Below are 26,048 nucleotides of genomic sequence, written 5' to 3'. Positions count from 1 at the left end.
TTATCAATAGCTGTTTTCTTTATAACACTTTCCCTCTATCTGAAATCACCTCATCTCTCTCTTTCCTTATTTAGAATGTAAGATCTTGGAGAGCAGGGCCCTCATCTGTGATGATTACCAGTGACAGAACAGTTCCCGGCACACAGTAAGCACTGAGGTGATATTTGCTAAATGAGGAGTTAGATACTCAACAAGTATTTGTTAACTAAACAAATGAAAGGCACATATCCTACTGCCATCATCCGTCTTCTAAAAACATTGATACCCGTAAGCCTCTCCCATATAGAAATTTAGGAAACAATTATTTCAGAGGCCAAGGAAAAACTATCTTTACATGAGCATTTACAAGATAGTATTCTAAAAATTAGAAGAGCTCTTTGTGACTGAGTTTCACACATCAAAATCATAATCTTGCACCCAGAACAGGGGGAATAAGCCATCTGCACACCCAGACCAGAACAGCAGCAATGGGCATCACCAGGGTGCAGTCCAACAAAGTTGGGAAGCTCAGAAGTACCTCACTTGAGTTCACTTGAGAGCGACTGACAAAAATTCAAAGACAAAAAAAAAAAAAAGTGAACTATATAACTACATCCCTACTCTGATGATCCCCCCAATTAAAAAGATACATAATGTAGAATCCATGGCAGAACAGATCCACTCAGGAAATGTAGTCATGAGAGAGTAAGCAGGGTGGAGAAAACCAGAAACAATGCAGACATGCCCTCACGCCTCACACCAGAGCTTCCTATATGTGGACATAAAAAGTTCCCTCAATTATGAGTGGGGCCCTCCAGAGTCCTTCTATTGACAAGGTTGGAGACTGCATCCCTCACTTTGTTCCCACTGTTGGAGAGTGGGACATCAGTGGGATCATTCAGCCTCTGGTTTTTCACAGATGTGGATGAATTCAGTGACCACCACCTATGGGAGTCTGAGACTAGCACACAAATTACTGTTTGCCAGACAGTATCTATTCTCTGCTTCCAATTTTCTTAGGGGTGCATAATACTGCCTGCCTTGCAGTAAACTATGGCCATGTGATTAATTGTTGGCCAAAAAGATATAAGCAGATGTGAGGCTTCTTAAAACAAAATGAACAAATTAGGAGGAGGGGCATCTTGCCTACTCTGACTGCCCCTGAATCTGGTGATGTCCAGACCTCCAGGAGCCATCTTGAATCATGTGACCTTGAGACTGGAAATCACATGCTAAGAATGCAGGAGCAGAAAGAGGGAAGTTTGAGTCCTCAGAGAGACCATAACACCACCACACCAACTTTGGAGTGTTTACCACTGGACTTCTTTAACGTGGTAAAAATTAACTTCTATCTTTGTTAAACCACATATTTTATTTTTATGTTTTTATTTTATAGCCCACTGAAATCCATCCTAGTTGGTTCAGAGATGATCTTACCCTTTGAGACTAAAAGTACATCTATGGGCTGATTTCCTCTTGGAACTTTCTGCCTCCTTTCCCTAAGACAGTGGCCTGGGAAGAAAAGGTGACTAAAGTTTATGCTGCTGACATCTGCATTTGTCCTCCCCACCTTGGGAAATTAATCATTGTCCAGGCCCAAGGTTCACAAAAAGGGACTGTGATGTCCAGCTGGTGTCCTTGGTAGAGTGTCTAAAACAGTGCTTCCTAAAGTATAGTCTCCAGACCAAAGCAGCACCTGCACCTGGAAACTTTTTAGAAATGCAGAATATGAGGTAGGCCCTACTTCATACCTGCTGGATGAGAAATTTAGGTCCAGCCATATGCATTTTCACAATACTTCAGGTGATTCTGATACATGCTAATGCTTGAGAACCACTGGGTACCCAAGAGGAATTTCTCACACTACCAGTAGCAAAGAACATCATCAGGAATAACCGGAGTTGAAGGCATTCTTTTAAGGGGCTTGGCAGAAAAGAAGTCTGGAATAGTTGATAGACTTGGTGAAATGGATAGGACAGGATTTAGTAGTTTGATGATCTTCACGGTTGCCAAGAAATTCAAGTCTAACACAGAATTCAAGGTTCCAGTTACTTTTGGCTCCTTATCTTTGCTTCTGGAATGTGACCTCCAAGAACAAAACATACGGAACCTCATTTTATCAGGGTCACATCAGTGACACTAGACTTCTAGGCACTAGAGAAGTCTTCTGAGTGGTCAACAGAGTCTGACATGCAGAGATTGATTTTCACCCATTGAGGGTAGGTTCCATTTTGAAAGCAGCTCAAGATATCTGCTAAGTGGGTTATAAGACATAAGCCTGGTAATATTTTTTAGGGTTCAAGAAGAGGAAGACCTGGAGAGGAAAAAAGAGGGGCAATCCTAGGAAGCAGAAATAGCTGGGGAACACCCCCACTAGATACCTGGTGCATTTGGCAAGAGGCCTCTCTCTGCTTGTGGGGCTCACATGTTATCCGGTTGGGATTTATCTTGTCATTGACTTCTTCAGAGTGGCCCACCCAATTGCTACAGGGTGCTAGGGCTTTCTGCCATAGCTGTAGACCTCAGGCCTGCTGTAATGGGCATTCGCTATTTCAGGGCTTTTAGGAAATTCCTAGACTGGGGAGCCTGACTTACCTAAGGTAGAATCCAGAAAAGTCAAATTTCCAGCCTCCTTTGCAGCTGGAACACAGCCAATCTAATGGACTCATGAGGCTTCAATTCAGAAGTGAGAGACTTAAGAGGCTGCACATGGAATCTGATTTGCTGGTGAGGATGGCAGCAAAGCTCCCTGCTCAGAACTGGTAACTATGATGAGGGGGGTCGCTGGTACAGAAGAGGCTTCTGGGCTGGAAGCAGCAGCTTTGTCACCAGTTCCATGGCATGCTCCAGCTTGAAACACCTTTACTGTTTTTCTCCAGCCTCAAGAGAGTTCTAGGAGGTGCCCAACATCTTTCTCCTAAACCCCTTTTCTGAATTATCAAAATTATCTTCTGTTGCCGGCAACTGTAAATTCTGACTCATATAAAAACGGGCACTGGAAGTTGTGACGATCGGTAGAAATTCAAGGAAACGGAGGTTACCTGGAATTCATTAACTGGACTGGCCTGGGATGATGGTTCTGAATATCCAGATTAGGGGGAGGGACTCTGGCAGCCAATGATGCACCTGTGCTTACCTGGAATGAAATGCTCACTGTAGGCAAGTTTTGAGGGATCTGGTAGCCATGCTGATAAAACAATATGAAGGCCACGAGGCATCAGAGACCATGGGGTGAGTTACTTCCATTTCTAGGAACCCAAAACATCCAAGACACCTTCATTCCATTCAGTTTGCATGATCCTAGGACCTGACTCTTCCAAGCCCAACCTAAGCTCATTTATGCTTGTTCTCACACCTCTCCCTTGGAATCCAGAAGGCCACAGGACTGTGTAAACCAGATTACTCTGGATGATCAGATTTCCTCCCCTCCTTACCTCCTCTCCTCCCTGCCCTCCACTTCTGCCAAGTTACAGCCACCAGGAAAAATGATAATACATTTATTGAGTTATCTACAGCAGGTTGACATCCTTAAAATCCAGGACAAGGTTGTGAGCACAGCATTAATGGCGGCAGCAGTAGCAGTGAGGTCTGCGGGGTTTATCTTTATTGTGGGAGATGAAACACAGGTGAGCCTGGTTCCACAAGCAAGCCTGGAGCCACGTCTGGGATGCTGGGGACTGCCCCACTTCAGCCCTCACAGGGCAAACTATAAAACACGGACATAAGACAAGACACAAATGGCCAAGCACAGACGCATCCCAGGACTTCACATTTAGGGAAAGAAGAAAGGGCCACATAGCCCACTTCAGGGATATCCCAGATCCTTGAAGGATTCCCATGCAAGTGACATGGAAATCACCACCCACATGAAATTCTCCCATCCTAACCCCAGGAACAAACTATTCAGTTGTTGGCAGAGATAAGCCTGGAATTCTGTGTCTGTCAGAGCCCACTGGCCTTCCCCTTACCCCCGGTGCTGGTGGTTTTACAAGTGGGGCAAAGGTTAACCCAGGAGGGCTCAAAGTAGTTGACGAACAGCATGGGATCCCTTTCAGGGATCTTCACCCCAGAAACCAGCCCCTACCTGTGTAGTTTCCAAAGCCCTTTTACATACAAGAATGTCTCATTTCAACCTTATCCCTGGCCTGAGGAGCAGGCTGCAAATCATGTCCTCCCATGTCTCATATTAGGAAGCAGAGGCTCAAAGAGGCTAAACCTTGGAGGACAGAGCAGGTGGTAAGGCTTGAGCTACAACACAGGTCTCCCCATGCCACACTGACGCCATTGTTCCTCCTGCAATATGGAGTCCTAACAACTTCTGTAGCCAGAGCCCCTCTCTTGTGCAAGGCTGAATGTTTTCCGTACGGACACTTTATTCTGGCTCACGTGCAGGGCTGGGCACATGCTGGTGGGCCCATTTTCTCACTCAGGTTTGTAAAGCATATTGGATCCCGACACAATACAGGCACTGTGCTAGGCCTGCTGGTAAGTGATTTCTCATCAGCCCAACGGGGAGGTTTGACCTGCAGATCTCCATTTTCTTTCCCAGATCTAGTGCTTCGTGAGTCTCCCTGAAGATATATGGGGATGGGGTCAAGGCCAGGTCAGTGGCAAAGCTGGGAGAAGCCTGGGTTCCCCGCTCCCTGCTCTGAGCTCTTCTGGCAGGCTTCCATGGTCACTGGGCTCAGGCAGGAATTTACGATGACAAAGCACTCACTGCTTTCACTTTGGAGTGACCTTGAAGGGGTCAAGGGTACTCACAGAATCACAAAGAAAGCCTCTTCTAGCTTTCCTTCCAGGAAGGGAAAGGGTCAGATGAAGGAGGTGAATGAGCACACTTGGTGAGTGATGATGTGTACTTCGAGCCTTGGGCCCAGCTCCAGCTGCCTGGCCCTGATCCCCAGAGAAGCTGGTTTGGGGAGGGGTAAGGGTCAGAGAAGGAATCACTGCAGGCCACTGGATATGTCAAGGAGGGCCACAGAGCTACCCACCGAGACAGGAAAAGTAGCCCAGCCTCTAGTAGGGGGTTAAGAAGCCCACAGTGCTGGGTACCACCAAAAAGCCACTGAACCCCTCCCCCCTGCCCAAATCACACACACTTCCCTCTCAGATTCCCTGACAGCCTCAGCATCCCTGACTTGAAATCCCATTTCCCCTAGGGCTGGAGACTCTCTCCTAACACGGCCTTTCCCATGGCAGGACATTCATGGAAGAGGTTGAAAAATCGCTTCATTCCAAGGAGAATTCAGCCTCCCCTGGGTGACGGTTGCCCTTTAGGATTGCATAAAACAAGAAAAAAAAAACCCTTCCTGGTAATGATCTTCTAGAGTCAAGGAGTTGGATACCTCTGCTCTTCTCCAACCTAACCATTCCCAAGGCCCTCAAACCCCTGCTGGCTGCACAGGATTTCTTATCCTTTCCAGTCAGGCAAATAACACAATCCCTGCCTGGGGCCCATTCCCAGCAACTAGATGGCTGGTATTTAGACAGAGAATTCCAAACATGCACTGGGCTACACCAATCATCTAGTCTTACTTCCCATTTTACAGATTTGAAAACCAAGACTAGAGAGGGAAGGTTTTTACCCAAACCTTATGCTTCTCACCCACTGCCAGGGACCTTTAAGCCAGCTGCCTAACCTCCTGGAACATTCGAAATACATTGGGTACATCTAGTTCACAAGACTGGCAATAACTCATTCAGACAGAAAAACAAACCACAGACCAACGGGAACCTGGAACCTCTACAAGGATGCAACCCAGGGCTCAGGTGACAGCACAGCACATGGAATTCAGGCCTGATGATGTTTTTGCTGTTTTGTGATGACATGTGTGTGTGTGTGTGTGTGTGTATGTATGTGTATATAAAATCAAAGTCTCTTTTTCCACAGTGAAGCAGATCTGCTGGTGGGGACAGGGGTGAAGAAATGGGGTCCAGTTAAGGGACTGCTCCTAGGATCTGGAGGTGGCTACTATCCAAGCAGCCATGGCACCCTGCCCTGGCTAGGCACACGGCTGGATCAGCACATCACACCCAAGGCACCTGTCCAATTGTCCCTGTCATGACCTTTCCCTCTGGCCCACCAGCTTCCACTGGGGTGTCCCAGTGGAAGAAACAGATGTTTCCTTTCTAAGAAAGAGAAAATAAACAGCATCGTCCCTTCCCTCCACATATACACAAACATGTACACTTCAAAACCTTAGATGATACACATAACAATGACGCATGCCCTTTTATCTGCTTACTTTTGAACTGGAGAATTACTGAAGTACAGAGCCTAGAGAAGCTTTAGAAGTCCCTGCATCCCACAAATGGAGAAACCAAGGCCCAGAACAGGGAGCTGCATGTCCACAATATCAGTAGTCTGAGCCCAACTAGGGCAGATTCTAAGTTTGCCAAAGACCCAGGGACCCACAGTGCTTCACTGGCCACGGACACAGGGCTTGTCTCCAAACAAAGCAACTAAGTCCTTCTCCAGTCACTTTGAAGACCTCTCCAAAAACACACCCCCAAGCCCCTTCCTCTTTATAAAACCAAGCTAAGCAGTATTTCCTCTCCACGCAAATTCCCCAAGCATTCCAGAACATGATCATGAAACAAGTCCACAAACACACTTGGACAGGAACACCACCAAAAGTTGACATAGAATGAAATGGGCCCCCCACACGGGCCATGGCACTCTAGCACTTCAGTCCATCTTCCCCCAACCCAGTTGCACCCCATCTTGAATTCCTAGCCAAGCAATTTGCATCTGGAGAACCATAATAGGCATTGGGGATCTGCCATCGCTCCCATTTGCAGCTTCTGCTAACAGGCATGGCACGTGTGGCTTCCCCTCCCAACACTCTAGGACACTCTAGCGTCCGTGGTGATTCAACATCAAGAATACACAGAGGGAAGTCTTTGCAAAGGTCTCAGAGATATTTCAGTAGCTGAGCCCAAGCCGAAAGAGCTGGTGGCTGGGATCCTCATTGTCCATGGGGGTGGGGTGAGGGGGAAATCTAGGCCCTGGACTTGGGCACATGGAGGCATAAGGTGTTTCAGGATTCACTGACATCACAGGAAGGCGGCTGGTTCATCCTAATCATGGCTTTAACTTAAGGAGAAATGAGGAGGGGGAAGGCTTAGGCATGGGTAGGGAGCAGTGTCTCTGAGGCATCCATCTCTCACAGTCCGCACCTGATGCCTGGGGATGGGAGGGGCAGAAGGGAGGCTACCAGATGAACCCCCTCTCACCTTGAGTTGGGGGTAAAATAATGGAGCCAGTGAAGGTCTTCTTCCATGGGAGCCCCAAACTCTTTCCATCTCCTTTCCAATCACATCCACATTTCTGGCTCTTGGCAATTTTTCTTCTACCAAATGAAGAGCACCAGAACATTCTGGGACCCTTAGCCCCACACCCAAAATGAAGTCTCTGAATGGAAAAACTCTGGAGCTATCCCACTGCCCTTGTACCCAGGAGCTGGGCACCTAGACACCAAGATGCTGGGGGAGGGTATGAAGGAGTCTCGACTCAGGTCTCGCCTGCACTAAAGGATGCTCTGGGAGCCCAAGTTGGACCTCTGGCAGGCCTCAGACACTGGGCCAGGTCTGAGAAGGGCCTCAGGTGGCAAGAAGATTCAAGGAGTCCACGCTGAAAGTCAGACACTTGGTGGGGGGGGTGGCTGTTGGACATGCCCACCCCAAGCCCCCAAAGCAAGGTCATCAGCCTCAGTTGACAGGGCCTCACTGACAAGGTCAAGGAGATCACTGAGGCTGGTGGAAACAGGGCAGGGTAAAGCTGGGGACTTGCTTGAGGTGAGCAGGGACAGTGGGCGAAGGGGTAGGGAATGAGACAACTTTTCAAAATTTGTGGCGTATTTACATGTCTGGATCAGGGCCCAGCGGCCCACGGTGGGTGGGGCCAGCGCCAAACGGGGAGAGGAAATAACCCATCTGCGCCCTGCATCCTTCTCCCACCTCAGGGAGCCCAGCCTCCAGCCTCAGGCCCGCCCGAAGTGAGAGAAGAAGCACAACATGCGTGGGCCGGCGCCTGCCCACAAACCCAGCCTGCGTGTGGAGGAGAGGAGGAGGGGAGCGCGGGCTCAGGTGGCCAGGTTGTCAGCTGGGAGGCCGGACATGCGGATCTGGGAGCTGCTCTTGCTCAGGATGGAGAGCTGAGTACCCCCGTTCACCCCGCTGCTGGCCAGGGATGGGTGCCGGTGTTTGAAGTCCACGGCAAAGTAGCGGTTCACCTTCCAGCTCCGCCACTTACGCTTGATCTCCGCCTGTACCTGCAGGGAGCAACTTGGACGGTCACTTCCAGACAGACACCTTCTCTAGCCTCATCCACCTGAATGCTCTGCCCGGGACCCCTCCCAGGCTGGCCCTGCCGCCTCCTGCAGTACCCAGCAACCCCCAAATGGCACTTGTAGCCCTCAAGGCCACCAATGGGAAAGAAGGCCTCTGAGGGGCTGACCTCAGCCCCTTTCCCAAGTCACTGAGCAAGACCCTCCAGTGGCTTCTTGTTCTCTGTGGGCCTCTGTTCCTGGGCCTTGGTGCTCCATAGTCAGAGACCAGCTCACGGGATCTTTAAAAAGCAGGCCCTTGGGTCAGACAGATCAGGGCAAGGAGCCCCACTCTCTCAGACCATTAACAGTGGGCTGCCGATTGGAATTACCTGGAGAGCTTTCAAAGTCCAGATGCCCATATCATATCCCAGAACAATTACATCAGAATCTCTGCGGTAAGGCATCCATAGGTTGTAAAGCTTCCCAGTGGATTCCAATATGCAGTCAGGGTTGAGGACCACTAAATAATGCACTCTCTGGCTGAACACACCCCCCATGTTGCTCTTAGCATGGTTAAGTACAGGGCATGGCCAGTTTCAGCCTCCATATGCCCCCTCAGTCCAGCACGTTTGCTTAGTGCATGAACTGCACGACTAGAAGTGAGTGGTACCAGCATCCAGCCCTCCAATTCCAGCCTCCACCTCCCCCACAGGCTCCTGGTAAGCTCCACACACTCCCACTTCCCAGCCACCCCCTGCAGGGCTCTGTCTCCTTATCTATCCTCATCTGACCTTCCCATACACTGTCTTGGCAATCATTGAACCCTACCTTCTGGTTTCTCACATGCAAAAAGAGGGGGAGCCTGCTGAGGTCATGCAAGCAAGATGCCAGCAGAGATGCAATGATTCCTGCCCACTCTCTAAACCCATCCCACCCATTCAGTCCCCAACCCTATCCCAGCACCTCTGTTATGGGCTCTATTCAAAAGCATCATCCTGGGAATGGAACAATACAAGAAGGTTCTAGGCCTCTCCCGGGGTCTCTTCCAAGTCCCCAGAGTCCCTCCTCAGCAGCCCTGCTCATCACAGCCTCATAAACTATAGGTCCCATTGTCTGTACCTCACCCTTCCTCACTTTCCATTTTTCTTTACTAAGGTAGTCTTACTATGCAAGCCTTGCCAGGAAGGGCTGTGCTCAGCAGGCAATGCCTTTCCAGGCACAGCTGATGCCTTGCACAGTAGGCAAAGTGGGAGAGATTCTGGCACGGGGTGGAGGCTGTCAGGGGACCCTAGAACCACTGCCTTCCCCCTCGTCCAGGTGCTGGGAGCCTGGCATTGCCCTGGTCTAGGGAATCAGCTCTGGTAGGCAGCAGGCGATGTCCCTACCTGCCTGCTCCCTGGCAATCCCCACCTCCACTGTTAAGAAGTCAGAGGGCCAGAGTCTTACCTCCCCATTCAGAAAACAGTAGAGAACAGCCACCACAAAACCCTAGGGAGAAAGAGCAAAAATAACCTGAGAATGCTAGCAAGGGACCTTGTGCACTGGGAGTATAGGAGGTGGAGGAAAAGGGGAATGACCCTAGAAGGCAGAAAAATATAATGAACTGGATAGGAGGCCACCTGCCCAGGAACCTGCAGTAAGATGGGTAAAGTTCTGCTGAACCAAGATGGCCGTCCCCATGAGGCCAAATGGCTACACCCCGACTTTGGATCTCACATTTCCTAGGTCAGATCCTTCCCATTCCCAAGGGCCAGCTCTATCCTACTTTCTACAAGAAGCTTGTCCTAGATGTCCGTTGGATGTTCTCTGGGCCCCCTAACCAGTTTGCAGGACCCTGAGGACGGCACTACTCCAGGATAGAACAGACCTATGTCTCTATCCCTGATACCTCCCATCCCACCCCACTTTGGCCAGATCCTCTTGTACACAGCACACACAACACACACGAGTAAATGCCCGGCACAGAGCAGGCAGCTGTCTATTCTTCCTACCTTTACGCATATTCTTTGCATTTAGAATTTTCTGTGCTAAGACAGAAGCCCTGGGTTCTGACTCCCAAGCTGGGGCTGTGTCTGTACAACTCCCAGCCTCACCAGGCTAAGAACTCTAAGAGGTGAAATGGCCTTGGGTTAAAATGGGGGCGGGGTGGGGCAAGAGATTAAGTCAGATACACAGAGTAACCTTCTGACCATCAAGAAGCTGGGTTCAACAGCTGGCTTAGGGAGAGGTGCTCCGTCCTGGGGACCCAAGGTTGCCACTGCTACTTTCCCTGGCCACCTGGACTGCCATCTGTTAATGCAGTCACTGTGCGTCCTCATACCAACTCGCTCACTCCTTCCCTCACATGCTGAAAACCCCACCTACCTATGCCTCCATGCATGGATTCATGGCTCCCCACTTGCTAGTCCCTGGATCATTTATGCATCTCTTTGCTCATCTACCTGTTCAGCTCATTCCGCTCTCTGTGGCCAGGTCCTGTGCTGGGGACCCCAACCGGGGTAAGACCGAGCTCCAGCGCTCAGAAGAGACATGGTCTGTAGACTGCAGTCAGGCTGTGGACACAGAGGTCTCTGGAGAGCACTCTGCTCACGTCCCAGGCTGAAGGTGAGGGATGGGCACCCAAGGGAGGCCTTGCTCAGAACGCCCAGATGTGGCAACAAGACATCAGTGTGTGTTCTCTTGGGAGCCCACGGGGTACACGGCAGAAGGGGCTCGCCCAGCTCCCCTCTCTTCTAGCACTCATTTCAGAGACAGAAACACGAGGCTGAGACTGGGTTAAAGAAGTCAGAAGCGCTGGCAGGTCAGGGGCCAGGGCCCTCCCTGGCTCTCCACGAGTTCCACCTGCCATTTCTGCCACACCTACCTGGAAGGAGCCCAGCCCCAGCTCAAACACAAGCCTCTCCCTCTTGCTGACGTTCTCCGGGGAGAAGGCGAATACCGTGTAGTGGATTCCAAATAGCGGGATGAGCAGCAGGGTGGACCGGGCTAGCCGCCTGTTGGGAGAGAACAAGATATTGTTCTGGGGAACCGCCAAGTCTTGATGCTGGAACCAGGGAGGGCAGAGACGCCGGTCCCAGCTCCCTGCTCTCCCCCAGGGCTGGGGCTGCTGTCCAAGACCCTCTTGCGATTCTTTCCTAGAAAGAATGGGGCCTGGGACGAATGGTGGCCAACAGAGCAGGCCTTCCAGAACTCCCTGGGAGGTTCTCGGGGGACATCCCATCCCTCTAGGCCATGTCCGTATCCTGTAAAGTCACTAAAAATGCACACGGGAGTGTGTGATTGACAGACACCCCTTGTGGGAGGCGCAAACCCCCTGGGAAAAGTGAAGTCAGTGCAAATAGAGGGATTGGATTCAGAAGGCTTGAATGACATCAGGGACCCTCAAGCAAAGCAAACCCTCTCCTGCTCTGGAAGGAAGTTCCGCGTGCCTAAAAAGACAACCCCCTAAGGGGCCACAGAGGCAGTGGGCTTTTCTGAGTCTGGGGTTGCCAGGACACTCATGGAAAGTGATGGGGAAGTGTAGCCCAGGGTGGGGCGGGGGGGGGGGGCGGGGGGAGAGGTGCGGTGCTCAGTGGGTGAGACCTAGGAGGGATCTTAGGAAGGATTTACTGACACTGGGAATAAACAAGCACCAACTAAGCCAGAGGAAACTGCCACCAGGGAAACAGTCAAGAGAGAGGAGGCTATCTGCTCGGAGCTTGTGGGTTAAAAAGAGACAGGACCAAAGGGACTTCTGTGCCCCCTGAGGCTGCTGGCCATTGGCTGCTAAGCCTAGTGGGTGGGGCTCTGCTCTGATGGGCGGGGGCACAGAGCTATGGTATGACATCGGGAGGGTAAATATTGCATATCCTTGTGGGTCCTCTTCTATCAGAAGGGGTACTCCCAGGGAGTCTCCAAGAGTAGCACCCCATCTTCGCCCACCCCAGTGTACTGGCTCCCTCTGGATCTTCTGGAAGAGCCAGCCCTGCCCTGCAGGTGCAGTCTGCCCCCTGGGCCATCGGAGTTGGGGATAAGTGGGAGGTTCGGCTCCCCTCCCTCTCAGTTATTGTCCACAGGGATGGACAGCCGGGTGTGGGATGGCCCTTTGAGTTGGGGCAGTTACATATGTACCCTGTCCTCTTCCCCATCCCAGCCTTTGTGAGAGAGAATGTTCTGTTGCATGTGGGGGCTCCAGATTTTAGGAGAAGGTGAATCCATGGAGTCTGAGTGAGGCCCTTGGCTTCCCAGTTTCAAATGAGAGGGAAGGAAGGAGGAAGGGGGAAGGGAAAAAAGAAAAGCAGAGAAGGCGACACAAAGGAAAGAGGAAGGGTAGCCTAAGAAGACCTTCAGGTGGACCACCACTCAGCCCTGGAAGGAAGAAGCCCCCCAGAGAGCCAGTGCCCATGCCTTCCATCCCTGCTCACAGGCAGCCCATTCTGTAGGACCCAGGTGCCCCAGAACCAGAGCTGGAGCCAACAGGATGTGAGGAGGTCCCACTCTGAGGCCAGGTGTGGTTCTTGAGTGGTCTATCCTCTCTCAGACTGTGGCTCCTTGGAGGTAGTCATGGTGCTTATCAGTTACCTTCCCTGGCCAGCACCCAGCACATGCCAGGCTGGGGGCTTCCCGCTCAGAAGGCACCTGCCTGCCCGTGAAAGGGTAAATGAACGTCCAGACCATACGAAAGCCTCAGAGCTCTGAAACCTGACCACGACCCGGGGCTCGGGTCCTATTCATCTCTGTGCATCCAGTGGTTAGCACCAGAGGCAACAGGGAGTGATGGCTGGAAAATGAAGGTCCAAAAAGGAGAGGCAAGTAGCCTGGAACTGAGGTATGTGGGCACCTGGGGAACCACTCTGCAACCCTGCCTAAAGGGGTTACTTTACAAGTGAAGCTTAATTGAAGGGGCTCAGGAGGGAAGGCAGCCCTGGGGCGTGCCTGTTGTCCCTGCCCTCCTCCTTCCCTGCCTCCTCTACACACGTGGGCCTGTTTGCAGGGACTTGACCCTACAGTTCCAAAGTGTCTTGGAAACCAAAAGGCCAAGCCTCTCCAGCTTTCATGGTGGCAGTGGATGGATGGGCCCATCGTGTGAGAAGCAGGGCTCTTTCAGACACGAGCTCAGGTCCTTCCAACTTCCTGGCCATGTGGCAAATGGCAGCAAGGGCAACACTTTTCCTCCCTGGTGGCCCTGTAGCCGTCCCCTGGAATGGACGGGGACTTCTGTCAGGGACCCAGGGCATCCCGGTGACCCCTTTGGTAGACAGGGCAGAGAGGGCAGATGAGGAGGCCACTAGGGCCCATACTTCTGGGACCTCTCTACTTCAGAGCTGACCAGAGGCCATGGAATAGGGACATATGGTGTGAGCCTTGGGACCCCTTGGAGGTCAGTCACAGAATCACCCTATGATCTGGTTAAGCCACAGAGACAGTGACACAGGCCTCGGCCTCTGTCCTGTCCAAAAGAGGCATGAATGGGCAGAGAGCCTAAAAAATACCAAGAAGACCTTCCAATTTGGTCAGAGCTGCCCAAATTACAGTGGGCTCCTCCACTTCAAGCAATTTCCAAGTTAAGACTGAGCTTCACTTAGAGACGCCAATTATGTGACCTTGAGTGAGTACTTCACCTCTCTGCGTTCAGTTTTCTTATCTGTAAAATGGCGTTTCTACAAGAACCCATCTCATAGGGTCAGTGTGGGGATTAAGCCACTTGGCACATGGAGCGTGAGTGAGGTTCCTCAGGGTGAGGGTCCTGTCCCGTGCAGGGGGACAGTCTCTGAGAACTCAAGCTCTAAGGGTCTTAGAACTTGATTTGGCAGCTGCAAAGACAAGCCCAGGGAAGTTGGGGATTCTGGGAAGACCACACATCGGGGCGGTTGCAGGAGAGGCTTCCAGGCCTCAGCCCTGCCACTCCGTCCCCACGACCTCCCCCCACCCCACCCCACCCCGCCCCGAGGGCCTCAAGGCTGCAGAGAACTCACAAGACACACAGACAACAACATGCAACAGTGCAGAAAGGGCCGGGCTGGAGGCGTAGGCTCGCTCTCCGCTCTCGTCCAGCCGGCGGGATGCAAGCTCCGGGCAGCGGCAGCAGCATGCGGCCCCCTCCCCTCCGGGCCTCCCGGCCACAGCCACGCCACGCACACTTACAGAGTTATGGTGGACAGTTCTGACATCTTGCAAGGGTGCTGCTGAGCCCGCTGTGGCTTGCAGTAGCATTTCTGCACGCAGCTGCTGGGTGTGACAAGATCAGCACTTCTGTCAGCTGGGGGCATCGGGCAATGAAGAAACTGAGGTGGACCTGGAGCGACAAGGCTCAGGGGAGGGCAGAGGAGCCCAGGGATGGAGACAGGGCTGGGGCAGTGACATGGAAGAGGATGAGGAAGCCAGGGGCCAAGACATGGTCAGCTCTGGACACAGAAATGCATGCCCATACGTGTACAGGTGTGTGCACGAACACACGTGCACGCAACGAGCGCTCACGCTGGGTCCACAGACAGGTAAGGGGAGCTGGCGGGAACGTGTGTTCTGAAGGTGGGGGCGGGGCTGGGTCTCAAGCACGGGCCCCAGAAATTGGCTGAGTCAGGTCCAGGCTCAGAGCACGGCCTTGTCGGAGGTCACTCAGCCAGGTGGGCAGCCGGAAACACATCCCGTGGACCTCGTGCTGCCTAGCCCGGGCCCACCCAGCCTGAATCAGGCCAGTCCTGGGCTTGGGTGTCCACTGGTCTTTCTCCTCTACACCTCTCACTCTTCTGCCTGCACCTCGTCCTCTCTGAGCCCCCAGGCAGTTCAGTGCGGGCATACGGGGTGGGGGGAAAAGAGGCGGGATGGCTGGAAGAGATTGTTAATTGGTCTCGATGTGCACTGTCCAATAGGACAGCCACTACCCATCGGCAGCTATTGGAATGAAAATTAAATCAAATTAGAAATCCGCTTTCCTCCGTTCCCCTAGCCACCTTGCCAGGACTCAACGGCCACGTGCAGCTAGTGGCTCCCATACTGGAGAGCACAGGCTAGGGCACTGCTGTCCCTGCTGAGAGGTCTACAGCACAGCGCTGGGCTAGACTTTCTGAAGTTCGAAGGGCAGGGGCTGAAGGCTGAGAAGGGCACCTTTTGGTACCGCCCCACTGCCTGCAGAAACACCGAGGCATCCACAGGTGAGCCCCGGGTTAGCCCTACTAGCCTGGGTGAGGCACTGAGAAATTCCACCCCCTCAGAGAGGTCAGGCGGAATTTCCGTCTGTTCTAGCTCATCACGGTCCTGCTTCTGCGTGGGTGGGGACAAGCCACAGACACTTCTTCTCCTTCTCTGATAAGCATGTAAGACATGGATGAAGAGCTGTGTTCTCTCATCAGACCTCAAAAGAGCAGCCTCCCTCATGAACCCTCCTCAGGCACCATGAGGTATCGAGCTCCTGGCACCTGCTGGTGAACGGATCTATCTGCAGGGATCTGATACACATGAGAACAAATACACATGAAGAGACCAGACCTTGGGCATTCACTGATTTGTAATCTATGATTCCCGATCTTTGAGAGGAAGTCTGAAGGTCCTTGACATGTGGAGACACGTCATTTTGCTGAGGCACGAATGTGAATCACACACTTCAAAGAGGAGGCAAGCCGAGGTCCACCCAAGACCCTTGCCACAGTCAAGCGTGGTGTTCCCACTTAACAAATGGCACCTCTCAGCTCACACCCCTCTGTGAGGGCACTACTGGCCCACTTTACAGACATGGGATGTGAGGTCCTGCGTGAGGCTCTGCTATCCAGATCAGCGGCATCAGCACCACCTGAGAGCTTCTTAGAGATGCAGAATCTTAGGTGCCGCCCCAGCCCTGCTGGCTCCGGATCTGCATTTTAACAAGGTCCCTAGGTGATCCACATACAACTCGAAGCTCTAGACACACTGTCATGAGGAAGTCCCATATTTGAGAAGTTTCTTCATGTGTCCTCAGTGAATGTCAAAGGTCTGTTTCATACACATACAAAGAGACAGATGGACACATAAGTATGCTTTTTCTCACAAATTAAAACAACTTAATTGGGTATTCGGGAATGGGAACCATTGTAGCCTCTAAATTTATTCTCTACCTGGTCCAGATTGAATGGCTGGCTACTTTCTCCTACAGCCAGTGGCCTGATCCCTCAACCATGGCCTGGCTGAGGGCCCAGGAACCCAAACCTCAGATGCCACCCCATCCCCACCAGGCTTAAGCCCTCACCCTGAATTTTAAAGCTTCAGCTACTCTCTTCTGAGACTGTTCCGTCTCTGAGCTCCCAAGTTGTTGTCCCTGACCTTCCTGGGCCCTGGACACAGTAAATATAGACTCCTCTGATTTCCTTAGAGGCCACTTAGTTAGCTGGGAGATCAGACCCCTCGTAAAGATGTGGGTCTCGGACGGGGAAGGGTAAACAAAGTGGGGGGACCTGATGCCCGGGAGGCCTCTTGGGAGAAGGATCTGGGGAAAGAGGTAAGTGGCCTTCTTCCCAAATACTCCACTTCTCCCAAACCTTCAATGGCTCTGTGCAAAGGGACCCACTGAAATGACACAAGAGAGGGGCAGAAAAGCCAGATATAGATGTGAGAAAGGAAGAGATGTCATGACCTCTAAAAAGTCACTACAATTAGTGAAAGGAATTTAATCAAAAGGAAGACATAAACCCAGACTGGCTGGTGAACTCAGTTCTGATTTGGACCCAAGGGAGGATAAGACATTCAGACAAGGGTGCTGGGCGGGAACTGAATCAGAAGGCTGGAGGTCCCCATGGCAGGTGCAGGGCCCACGGCTGCATTTGGAAACCAGGAAGCCCTGGCTCCCGGGCCTGGTTCTGCCAAGGCTTTGCTGTGTATCTGCAGGAAGGTCAAAGCCACTTCCAGGTCTCACCACTTCAGTCTGTAACCCAGGGAGGCAGCACATGGTTTCTTCAACCCCTGTTTTGGTCACAGGCTAAACTCCATGGAAGCTTTGGAGCTTTGGTGACTTTTGTGTGCAAAGCTGCTGTAGCCCCAGGAAATGCCCGACAGAATGTTAGACCCCCATCCTGTGGTGGTGGGGCAGCTTTGAGGCAGCACCCCTCTCTATTTCACCTTGTTCCTAGTGATCACTGAAGCACTGAGATAGTTGGCAGGCCTACAGAAGGTCTCAGTCTGAACCGAACATTCTCCATAGGGTCTCTCATGATGGCAAGATGCTGTAAAGCCCCAGAACCCTGGCCCAGCCCCCAGGCAAGCGCTGCACACCATGCTGGTACTCTGGCCGGAAGCTCAGCTCAGCTCAGCAGATCTTGGAGCTTCTCTGCCCACCTCTCCCTCCTCCCCCACCACTGAGGACAAGCTCACCCTCTGTGCCCCCTCCCCAGCCTGGGGGGTCAGGGCACCTGAGCTCAAGGCTTTGTCTAGACACTGACTTGCTGGGTGGTCTCAGGTGGGGTCACTTTCCTTCTCTGGGACTCAGTTTCTTCATCTGCAAAATAGGAGTAACCATTGCCCCGCTGCTGATCCCTAACAGGAGTTGTGAGGACGGGGCCCTCCTAGACAGAGAAGGGGTGCTTTGGAAGTGGAAAATGGAGCCCCATGTGAACTGGAAGCCTTAGGCTGTGGGCTGAGTTCCTGGACTGATGGCTTCCTGGCTGCATTTCTGCCAGTACAGAGCCTGTCTGTGGAGTCGAGGTCATCCTTCAGACGCTGGGTATGTCACAGCCCTGCTATCTACATCATGGTATCTGTTCTCATCTCCTTCCTTCACCCAAGGGGCTGTGCAGACCTGCTCTGCAAGGTCCCTGAGGGAAATACAGATGGGGGTTCTCTCCCCGAGCCCAGACCCAGCTTCCAATGCCCATCCTGTAATGGAGAGACAGCTGGGAGTGAAGCCCGCTCCTGGAGACGGTCTCAGCACAGTCCATGTCTGTGTGGGAACTCACCCTCCCTTTTCTGAGCCAGCCGGCTTCTCGCAAAGCTAAGGGCAGGAAAGAGCAGACTAACCCTGATCCCAGCCTCAGGCTGAGCCCTAACCCCCACCCCAGACCACAATGAGCCAGAGCACATGCCAAGCCCTGACCCAGGCCCACACTCCACGCCTGGCCCCTGCCCAAGTCCTGGTGCCAGCGACTCATTTCATCAGGAGCACCAGGTGAAAGAGTGTGGGTGGCTCAGTGCTACCACCCCCTGCGGGGGTCCAAGCCTCCAACAGAAGCGCCATCTCAAACCCTTATCATCTAAGCAGCTGGAACCAACCTACAGGAAAGGGAGTGAATGCTGGTCTGAGGGCACAGGCAGGGGGTCCTCTCGGGCTTTCTTGGGGACTCCCAGGCTTAAATTTGTTCTGGAAACAGAGGAAAAAATCGGAAAGCTGTTGTGGGCAGATCTGAAGGGGCCTCTCCGCCCCACACATAGCTCTGGTGGCCCAAGGGGACTCAGGCACAGCCCTGAAATCTCCTCTCCCACCAGGTCCTGCCCCTTCCCATCCCCCCGATAGTCTCCCCTCCCCCCACAGCAGACACCTCCCAGCCCAAAGCACTCTGGGAGGGGGGCAGTTCTCTACAAGGCTGGATCCCATTGGGGCCGTTTGTTCCAGGAAGCCTTGCTTATACACTTATTGAACACCATCTCTCATCTGTCATTTCCTCGAGGACAGGAAAGATGGTGTAGTCAAGCTTAGAGCCAAGGGCTGGCGGCACCACAGCTATGGCTTCACTTGCTCCTACTGGATTCATTGCACTACACTGACAACTAGTTCCCTCAGCTGTAAAAAGGGATGCTTACTCAGCCCACCAGATCACTGGGTGTTCGTGGGCACTAAATGTGCGTGGACAGAGTTGCAAGTGTTGGCAAAAAGCCTGCAGTCCTCAGCAGCACCGTCTCCTTGATTATCCCTCACCTTCCACCAACAGGGTCTCCTTGACCCTGGAAACACTCATGTAGGTTGCTAAATGTCAGGGGATCAAGGGCCCCGCATCCTGTGTTAGCCCTCCCACCTGGCTTGCCAACCGCACCTGAGTTTTTTGTCTTTGGGGCTTGAGACTAGCACCAAAGAGGATTCTCTGAGATTGCAAGGGGATTTTTTTGGTCCACAGCAGAAGCAAACCAACCAGCTGGTTCTTAAATGTACTTAAATGTATAAATCACTCTTACAAATGGTTGTCTATGCATTAGGAAGGCCAGACAGGATCCTACAGCTCCCAGTTTGGGAATATTTCGGAAACCCTGACCCCACACTTCCCTCCTACCAGACCTGGGGAGCTTCTGGCTGCCTACCACAAGATGTCTTAGCTGGTGAAGGTGCGTTGGGGTCAGTAGAGTGTCCTTATTAGGTTGCAGTTGGACCCCTGTGTGTGTCCCTGTGGGAGGGAAGGAAGGGGGAGCCTCCCAGAGAAGAGATCCCAGAAACCCCAGAAGAAGAAACCCTTCCCAGCAGCAAGCAGAGAGTAGGGGGACCAAGGCTGGAGCTCAAAGGAAAGAAAAGGCCAATTTAGCTACCAGTAGCTTCAGATGTCAGAAACAACTGCATGGGAGGCATTCGGCCCTAGAGCAGTCCCCCGTGTGGCTAGACATAGGACATGAGAGCTGACGCCAGACAGGGAGGTGAAGGGAGCGGCAGGGCTCTGTTTTGTGGGTGCTAGAGACTAAGGTAGGAATGATCCCTCTAGGGAAGTTAGTCAGTCACAGGGAGCCAGTCCCACTGGTCCCCCAGTGCAAGGCATTAGAGACTTTATGACTTATATGCATGACAAATTTTTGACTACATAAACACATACAGATAAGCAAGGGTTGGTAAAAAAACAAAAACAAAAAACACTTGCAAAAACATGAAAAAAAAAAAAAAGAAAGTAAATGAACACCAAAAAAAAAAAAAAAAAAAAAAAAGGTAGGGGGTCTTTTCCAATGAAATGTAATCATCCTCAAAAGCAGGGAAAACAAGGCTGACCAAGCCAGGCCCTATGCAGATCCCCCAGCCCCACGGGAAGGACTTCTACAAGGCAGGCGCCCAAGCTGACCACACAGACCCAGGGCAAGTTCTGCATCTCTGGGGAAGCCCTAAGGATCTGGGATGGGTCTCTGGGTAGTTCCTGCCATACCGTCTATCCAGGAGAATGGCCGGTGGGGAGAACCCTCTGGTGGGGTCTCTCTGCTGCTCTACTTGTCCACTGGCAGCCTTCAAGGTTCTGAGCCCCATTGGGTTGGAGTCTCCAATGAAAACAGGACCAAGCCCCCACTGACGCCATGAGAATACCTCAGCTCCTTCTAATCTGCTCTTTTCTTTAAAAACTAAAGAGGCAACACATATGGCTTCCACCTTGCCCATGGACAGACCCCAGAGAATGCCCTCAGACTTTCTGTGCCCATCTGACCCCACCAGCCAACCACAGGGGTTCGATCTCCACCCCCCCCCAGCAGCAGCAGTGTCCCCACACCCCACACACCCAGCTGGTCATTCTCCTGATCATGAAGCAAGAAGGGTGAAATGGAAGCTTCCCAGTCTGATTCAGAATAAGTGGAAGGCTGGGAGAGGGGTGGCAGAGCAAGTGGGGCAAGCTGTTAGGGACGTGACTGCAAAAAGATTTGTAGGAAGCAAAGCCAAACAGACATGGAGGTGGAGAAAACCCTACACTCAATGGTAAGTGTTGCCTGGGGAACCCCAGCTATGTCAAACATATCAGCTGTCCCTCTGGTCATGGAGGAGGGAGTTATAGGAGGAAGACCAGGCCCAAAGATAGAGCTTCCCTGAAAGAAGGTGGAGAAGAGAAAGAATCCCCTCTTCCAATAGCCAGCAAGAATGTCCACCTGGTTCGCTAGTCGGGGCTGAGCAACTTGCTCAGCCCCACTGGGCTGGGGTGGGGACATCAGGCAAGAGTGCATCCAGTGGCATTCATGAACTTCCCACAGAACCAAGATCCCCAAAGGAAATCCAACTGCGAAACAACTAAGACCCTAACTACCCTAAGGAATCTGGTGTCTTCCATATTGCTTTTCCTCGTGTGACACAGGGTCTGACCATCTCTTCCTCTCTCTCTCTCTTCCCTTCCATGTAATCACCATGTGGATTAGCTCCTGGGCTGGCTAAAGGATAGGCAAGGCAACTACATTTTAAAGGCACTTTGATCAGAAAGAAGTCTTGCAAATGCCGCTGCTGGTTTACCCTGTCAGCAAAACCTAGGCCTTCTCCTGTGACCTCAGTGCAGGGCCCACATAGCTGTTGGAAGTGACTATGGCATTCACACAATGGTACTTACAAGTAGATGCTGGACTCGTTGCCTCCCATGTCTGGAGACTGAAGTTTCTGCACGAGGATGACGATGATGCCAATGAAGAGCACAAAGTTAACCTGAAGAGCAAAGAAAAGACAGAAATGATTCTGGGCAAAGACTTGTCAGAGCTCTCGCCTCTGCATGGACTGTTGCTGACCCAGGAGGACCCTCTCTGATCAGTCAAAATCCCATCTAGACTTAGAATCCAGGATGGCAACGTGAGAACACTTGTTTACCTCCCATTTACTATTGCTGAAATGACAGAAGAGATAGAAGAAAAAGAGTTTCATAAGAGTACTGAGAAAAACTGAGTATTTCTGGCTCATGACTGAGCCAGAAAAGTAGGCAATTTCTAGAAGAGAAAGCAAATCGGATCGGGGTGATGGAAAACAATGCCAAACAGACAGAGAAGAGGCTCCTGCCAAGGTGAGAGCTGTCCTCTGGAGAAACTCCAAGCTCAGAGTAACTGAACATGGGGAACCAGAAAGGACAACCATAAGTATTATTAATTAAAAAGCTGCCTGGGAATGACAATGACAGCATTTACCTTCAGATGAAGATCAGGGACAAAATCTCTGTAAACAGAAAGGGGAGGACAGGGAGCAAACTAATAGAAACAAGGTGCAATGAAAGGACCATACAGTGACATCATCTGGATGGAGCCAAAGCAGTGCCTGGAGAAAAGAAAAAGGCAGAACGTGACACTAACTTACTAAAACGTAGTAAATATCGACAAGAATATAATGAAGCATTCAAATCAAAAGATAGGGGGAAAGTGCCACAATTTTAACTTACACAAGAAGGAAATTAATAAAGATAAAAATGCATTATAAAGAAATAGGAAAAAGGTAGACGATCAATAAAAACTTTATTTGGGGGCTTTGTTTTTTTGTTTGTTTGTTTCCACAGATCAATTAGAATGATAAAACATGCTCTATGACGTCAGGGTTCTCTCAATGATCTCCACTACAAGCCCAGCGTCTACACAGTACCTGGAATTCAGCACAGAACACTGTTCACTGCCAATGTTAGTCAATCCAAAAGGAGAAAATACAACTAAACAAATTTAGGGATCAGAAGGAGGACAAGACAACAGATGTATAGAATATTTTAAATCACAAGGGAAAATCAAACAAAATGGGAAACCAGAAATTAACAAAATCGAATCAAGAAGATATAGAGGGTGCCCGAGTGGCTCAGTCAATTGAGGGTCTGATTCAAGTTTCTGCTCAGGTCATGATCTCGTGGTTCATGAATTTGAGCCTTGTGTGGGGCCCTGTGCTGGTGGCATGGAGCCTGCATGGGATTCTCTTTCTCCCTCTCTCTCTGCCCCTCCTCTGCTCTCTCTCTCTCAATAAATAAACTTAAAAAAAGTTAAAAGAAGATGTGGAAAATCTGAGTAGAGCAATGTCCTTAGGAGAAATTTAAATAAACTAATCAAAGATGGATGCATTAAAAGGCATTAAAATGCAGATAACTTTACAGACCAGTTTCTCAATACCTTCAGGGAAGATGTAACTTACAAACTACCTCATTTGCTTTTGTTTAAAAGCAAATAAAAAGAAAACCTCACAAATTACTTATTAGGCTAACAAAACTCTACTCCAAATCCCGGACAATGAAGAAAGCATATGAATACACACACACACACACACACACACACACACACACACCACACACCACACACTAGAGAACATACAAAGAACAATGCAAAAACTACAAACAAAATGTTAACAAATAGAATTTAGCAGTGTATTAAAAGAACAAACAGATCGTGGCCATAAAGGTTTTACACCGGAAGTTCAAGGGAAAAAAAACAAATCTACTAATATTTGTTACATTAACAGATTAAAACAATAAACTACCCTTATCCCCCATAAGATTGGTGAATAGTTCAGTAATCAAAACATCAACAAAGACATGAGAAATGAGCACTCTTGTATTCTGTTCATTTGATATCTATGAAAATGTTAAATGTACGTACCCTTTGTCCCAGAAATTCCACTCCTAGAGATTAATTCTAAAAGATATATTCACACATATTCAAAGATACACACAAATATATCCATTGTAGCATTGTTTATTAGGAAGACAAATTGGAATATTATAAACGTCCATCACGAAGGGAAGGGATCACTCCAGAAAATGTTTCCAAAACATATTGAATTTCCTGATTTTTAAAAAATACACACTAAAACAAGCCAGGAATAGGAACTTTCCTAGTTCAATGAAGAACAACTTCCCAAAACTATATAGCAAACACCATCCTCATCAAAACCTAGGAATAAATGATATAAATACTAGAAAGAGTAAAATTATTTTCATTTACAGATTATGTAATGTTCTACCTAGAAAACCCATGAAAACCAACTGAAAAGAGACAGGAACTAATAAGAAAGTTTAAAAAGGTAACCAAGAAAAGGTAACCAAAAATACACAATAACTAATAGTTTCCCTATTAGTAACCCATTAGAACATACAATGACAGAATGAGTCCCAGATTCAATACAAGCACAGAATGGAAAATACCTTGCAGGTAAATTGGACAAGACAACTAAAAAGCTATACAAATGACTCTATGAGAAAGGCTGAATAAATGGAGAATCATGTCATGTTCTTGGAGAGGAAGATTCCATATTTTTAAGAAAATCACTTCTCCAAATTAATTTATAAATTCAATGCAATTTCTCTAAAACTCTTGACCAGAATTTTTTTTTTTTTTGCAATTTGACAAGGATATTTGAAAGTTCACTTGAACAAGTAAGTGTGCAAGAAAATTTTGAAGGAAAAAAGAATAAAGAAAGGCATATTAACATACCAGATCTCAAAACCTGCTACCAGGTTAATAATAACAAACACAAGAGGGCATTCACCATGGAAATAGCCTAATAGATTAGTAATATAACATAGAAAGTCTGGAACTAAATACAAGAAGAATGTATTGAATGTTCATGATAAAAGTAACATTTTAACATAATAGAGAAATGATGGTCTATTTAATAAAAAAAATTAAAAGGGTGGAATGTCTATCCAACTGGGGGAAAAAAACTAAGGAAGATTAGATATCATTTCAGATTAGACAAAGAAATAAAAATTTAGCTTGACTGGGGTGCCTCAGTGGCTCAGTCTGTTGAGTGTCCGACTCCTGATCATGGCTGAGATCATGACCTCACAGTTTCATAGGCTAACGTCAAGCTCTGTGCTGACAGCATGAAGCCTGCTTGGATTCTCTCTCTCTCTCTCTCTCTCTCTCTCTCTCTCTGCCCCTCCCCCACTTGTGCGCTCTCTCTCTCTCTCTCTCAAAATAAATAAACGTTAAAAAATTAGCTAAAGTAAGGACATATATATAATAATCCAACCCATAAAATTGTTATAAAACAGTTAAAAATACTTTTATATCCTAGGATGGGAAAAGACTTCCACAAACAAGAAATAAGTTTCAGAATTCATGAAGACAAAACCTGATAGTTTGACTGTAATAAAATTATGCAGTCTTGTAAACACACTTACAACGTGTTTAACCGACAAAGCATTACTATCTTTCAAACAGTTAGAAAGACAAGTGATCAAAACAAGTAAAAGAAAAACGAGCAAAAGAAATAAACAGGTAATGACCAGAATAAAAACAAATTTTCAATGAGTGCTTGCAAAAAAAATACTTCACTGCACCAGCAATGTGGAGAGATTCACGTTAAAACGATGAGCTACCATTATTCCCCAGAAGAGTATGCAAAAATGTAAATGTTTGATATTTTAAGTGCAGACAATGATAAGAGGTACTCGTTCCGACCCAGCAATTCCATTTCTAGAGATTTATTCTAAAGAAATACTCATGCTCAAAATTATGCACACAACTGCTCCAAGTAGCGTATTTTGTTATGAGGAAAAATGAGATAACACAAACGTCCAACACTAGTGGGATAGCTAAACAACTTGTGTATCCATGTTCCAGAATATAATGTAGCCATGAAAAGGAAAGAGGATGGTTTGTAAAGCGACCTCTGTATTTCTCCTCTTCTCCTGTTTTCTGCCCAGGCCCTGTCTCTTCCCCCTCCTTGTCTCAAGGATACTCACCATTATGGAACCAACCACAGGGCCTTTGATCACCCACCACAGAGCTGTGTTGTCATTCATATCCCAGCAGCTGAGAGACAGAGAGAAAGAAGAGAGATTAAGCTCAGGGCTGGGATGCCCACAGGACAATGCCCCTGGCCCCACTGTGGCACTTTTCCCCTACAGCTCTCTGAGGAGGGGCTGGCTGGAAAGAAAGTGCTCAGGCATGCTGCAGACCCGAGCCCAGTTCTGGTTCTTCTAGTGCCCCAGGCCTTCCCTCTGCTCCCTGTCAAGGCAGGAAGTGGAGCACAAGAGTTGGAGTCACCAATGGGCTCCTGGGCAAGGGCCGTGTTCCCCCTTCAGGCCCAGGGCTTGTGGAGGGGTGATCTCACCCCCAACACTCTTCCTCCTCTCCCTGAAAGGAAAAAAGACACTCAGAGCTGGGCCCAAAAGTAGAGAGGGACTCCGAAGCCCTGCACATTCTCACTAGGTTCTGGCTGAGATGTGACCATGTGGTCCACCTGTG

At 49.7% G+C, this 26,048-nt stretch overlaps 1 protein-coding gene and 1 long non-coding RNA gene across 2 annotated transcripts in view; one reads left to right on the top strand and one right to left on the bottom strand.

Annotated features, from left to right (window-relative positions):
* Window positions 1–26,048, top strand: part of LOC125930033 (uncharacterized) — a 192,500-nt gene that overhangs the window by 26,839 nt on the left and 139,613 nt on the right. The window lies entirely within an intron of this gene.
* ADCYAP1R1 (ADCYAP receptor type I) overlaps window positions 3,423–26,048 on the bottom strand; it is a 48,573-nt gene continuing 25,947 nt past the window's right edge. Inside the window, exons 11-17 of the mRNA XM_049641656.1 lie at window positions 25,544–25,613; window positions 21,455–21,546; window positions 18,463–18,546; window positions 14,373–14,456; window positions 11,113–11,242; window positions 9,696–9,737; window positions 3,423–8,252 (exon numbers count right to left, since the gene is read on the bottom strand). Coding sequence (XP_049497613.1) covers window positions 8,064–8,252; window positions 9,696–9,737; window positions 11,113–11,242; window positions 14,373–14,456; window positions 18,463–18,546; window positions 21,455–21,546; window positions 25,544–25,613 — 691 coding nt within the window. The 3' untranslated portion in view covers window positions 3,423–8,063. The remainder of the gene's footprint in view (window positions 8,253–9,695; window positions 9,738–11,112; window positions 11,243–14,372; window positions 14,457–18,462; window positions 18,547–21,454; window positions 21,547–25,543; window positions 25,614–26,048) is intronic.

The sequence above is a fragment of the Panthera uncia genome, chromosome A2, assembly GCF_023721935.1.
Source record: "Panthera uncia isolate 11264 chromosome A2, Puncia_PCG_1.0, whole genome shotgun sequence".
Taxonomy (NCBI): Eukaryota; Metazoa; Chordata; class Mammalia; order Carnivora; family Felidae; genus Panthera; species Panthera uncia.
Note: the sequence above shows the minus strand (reverse complement) of the source record. Positions and strands in the feature narration are given on the sequence as shown.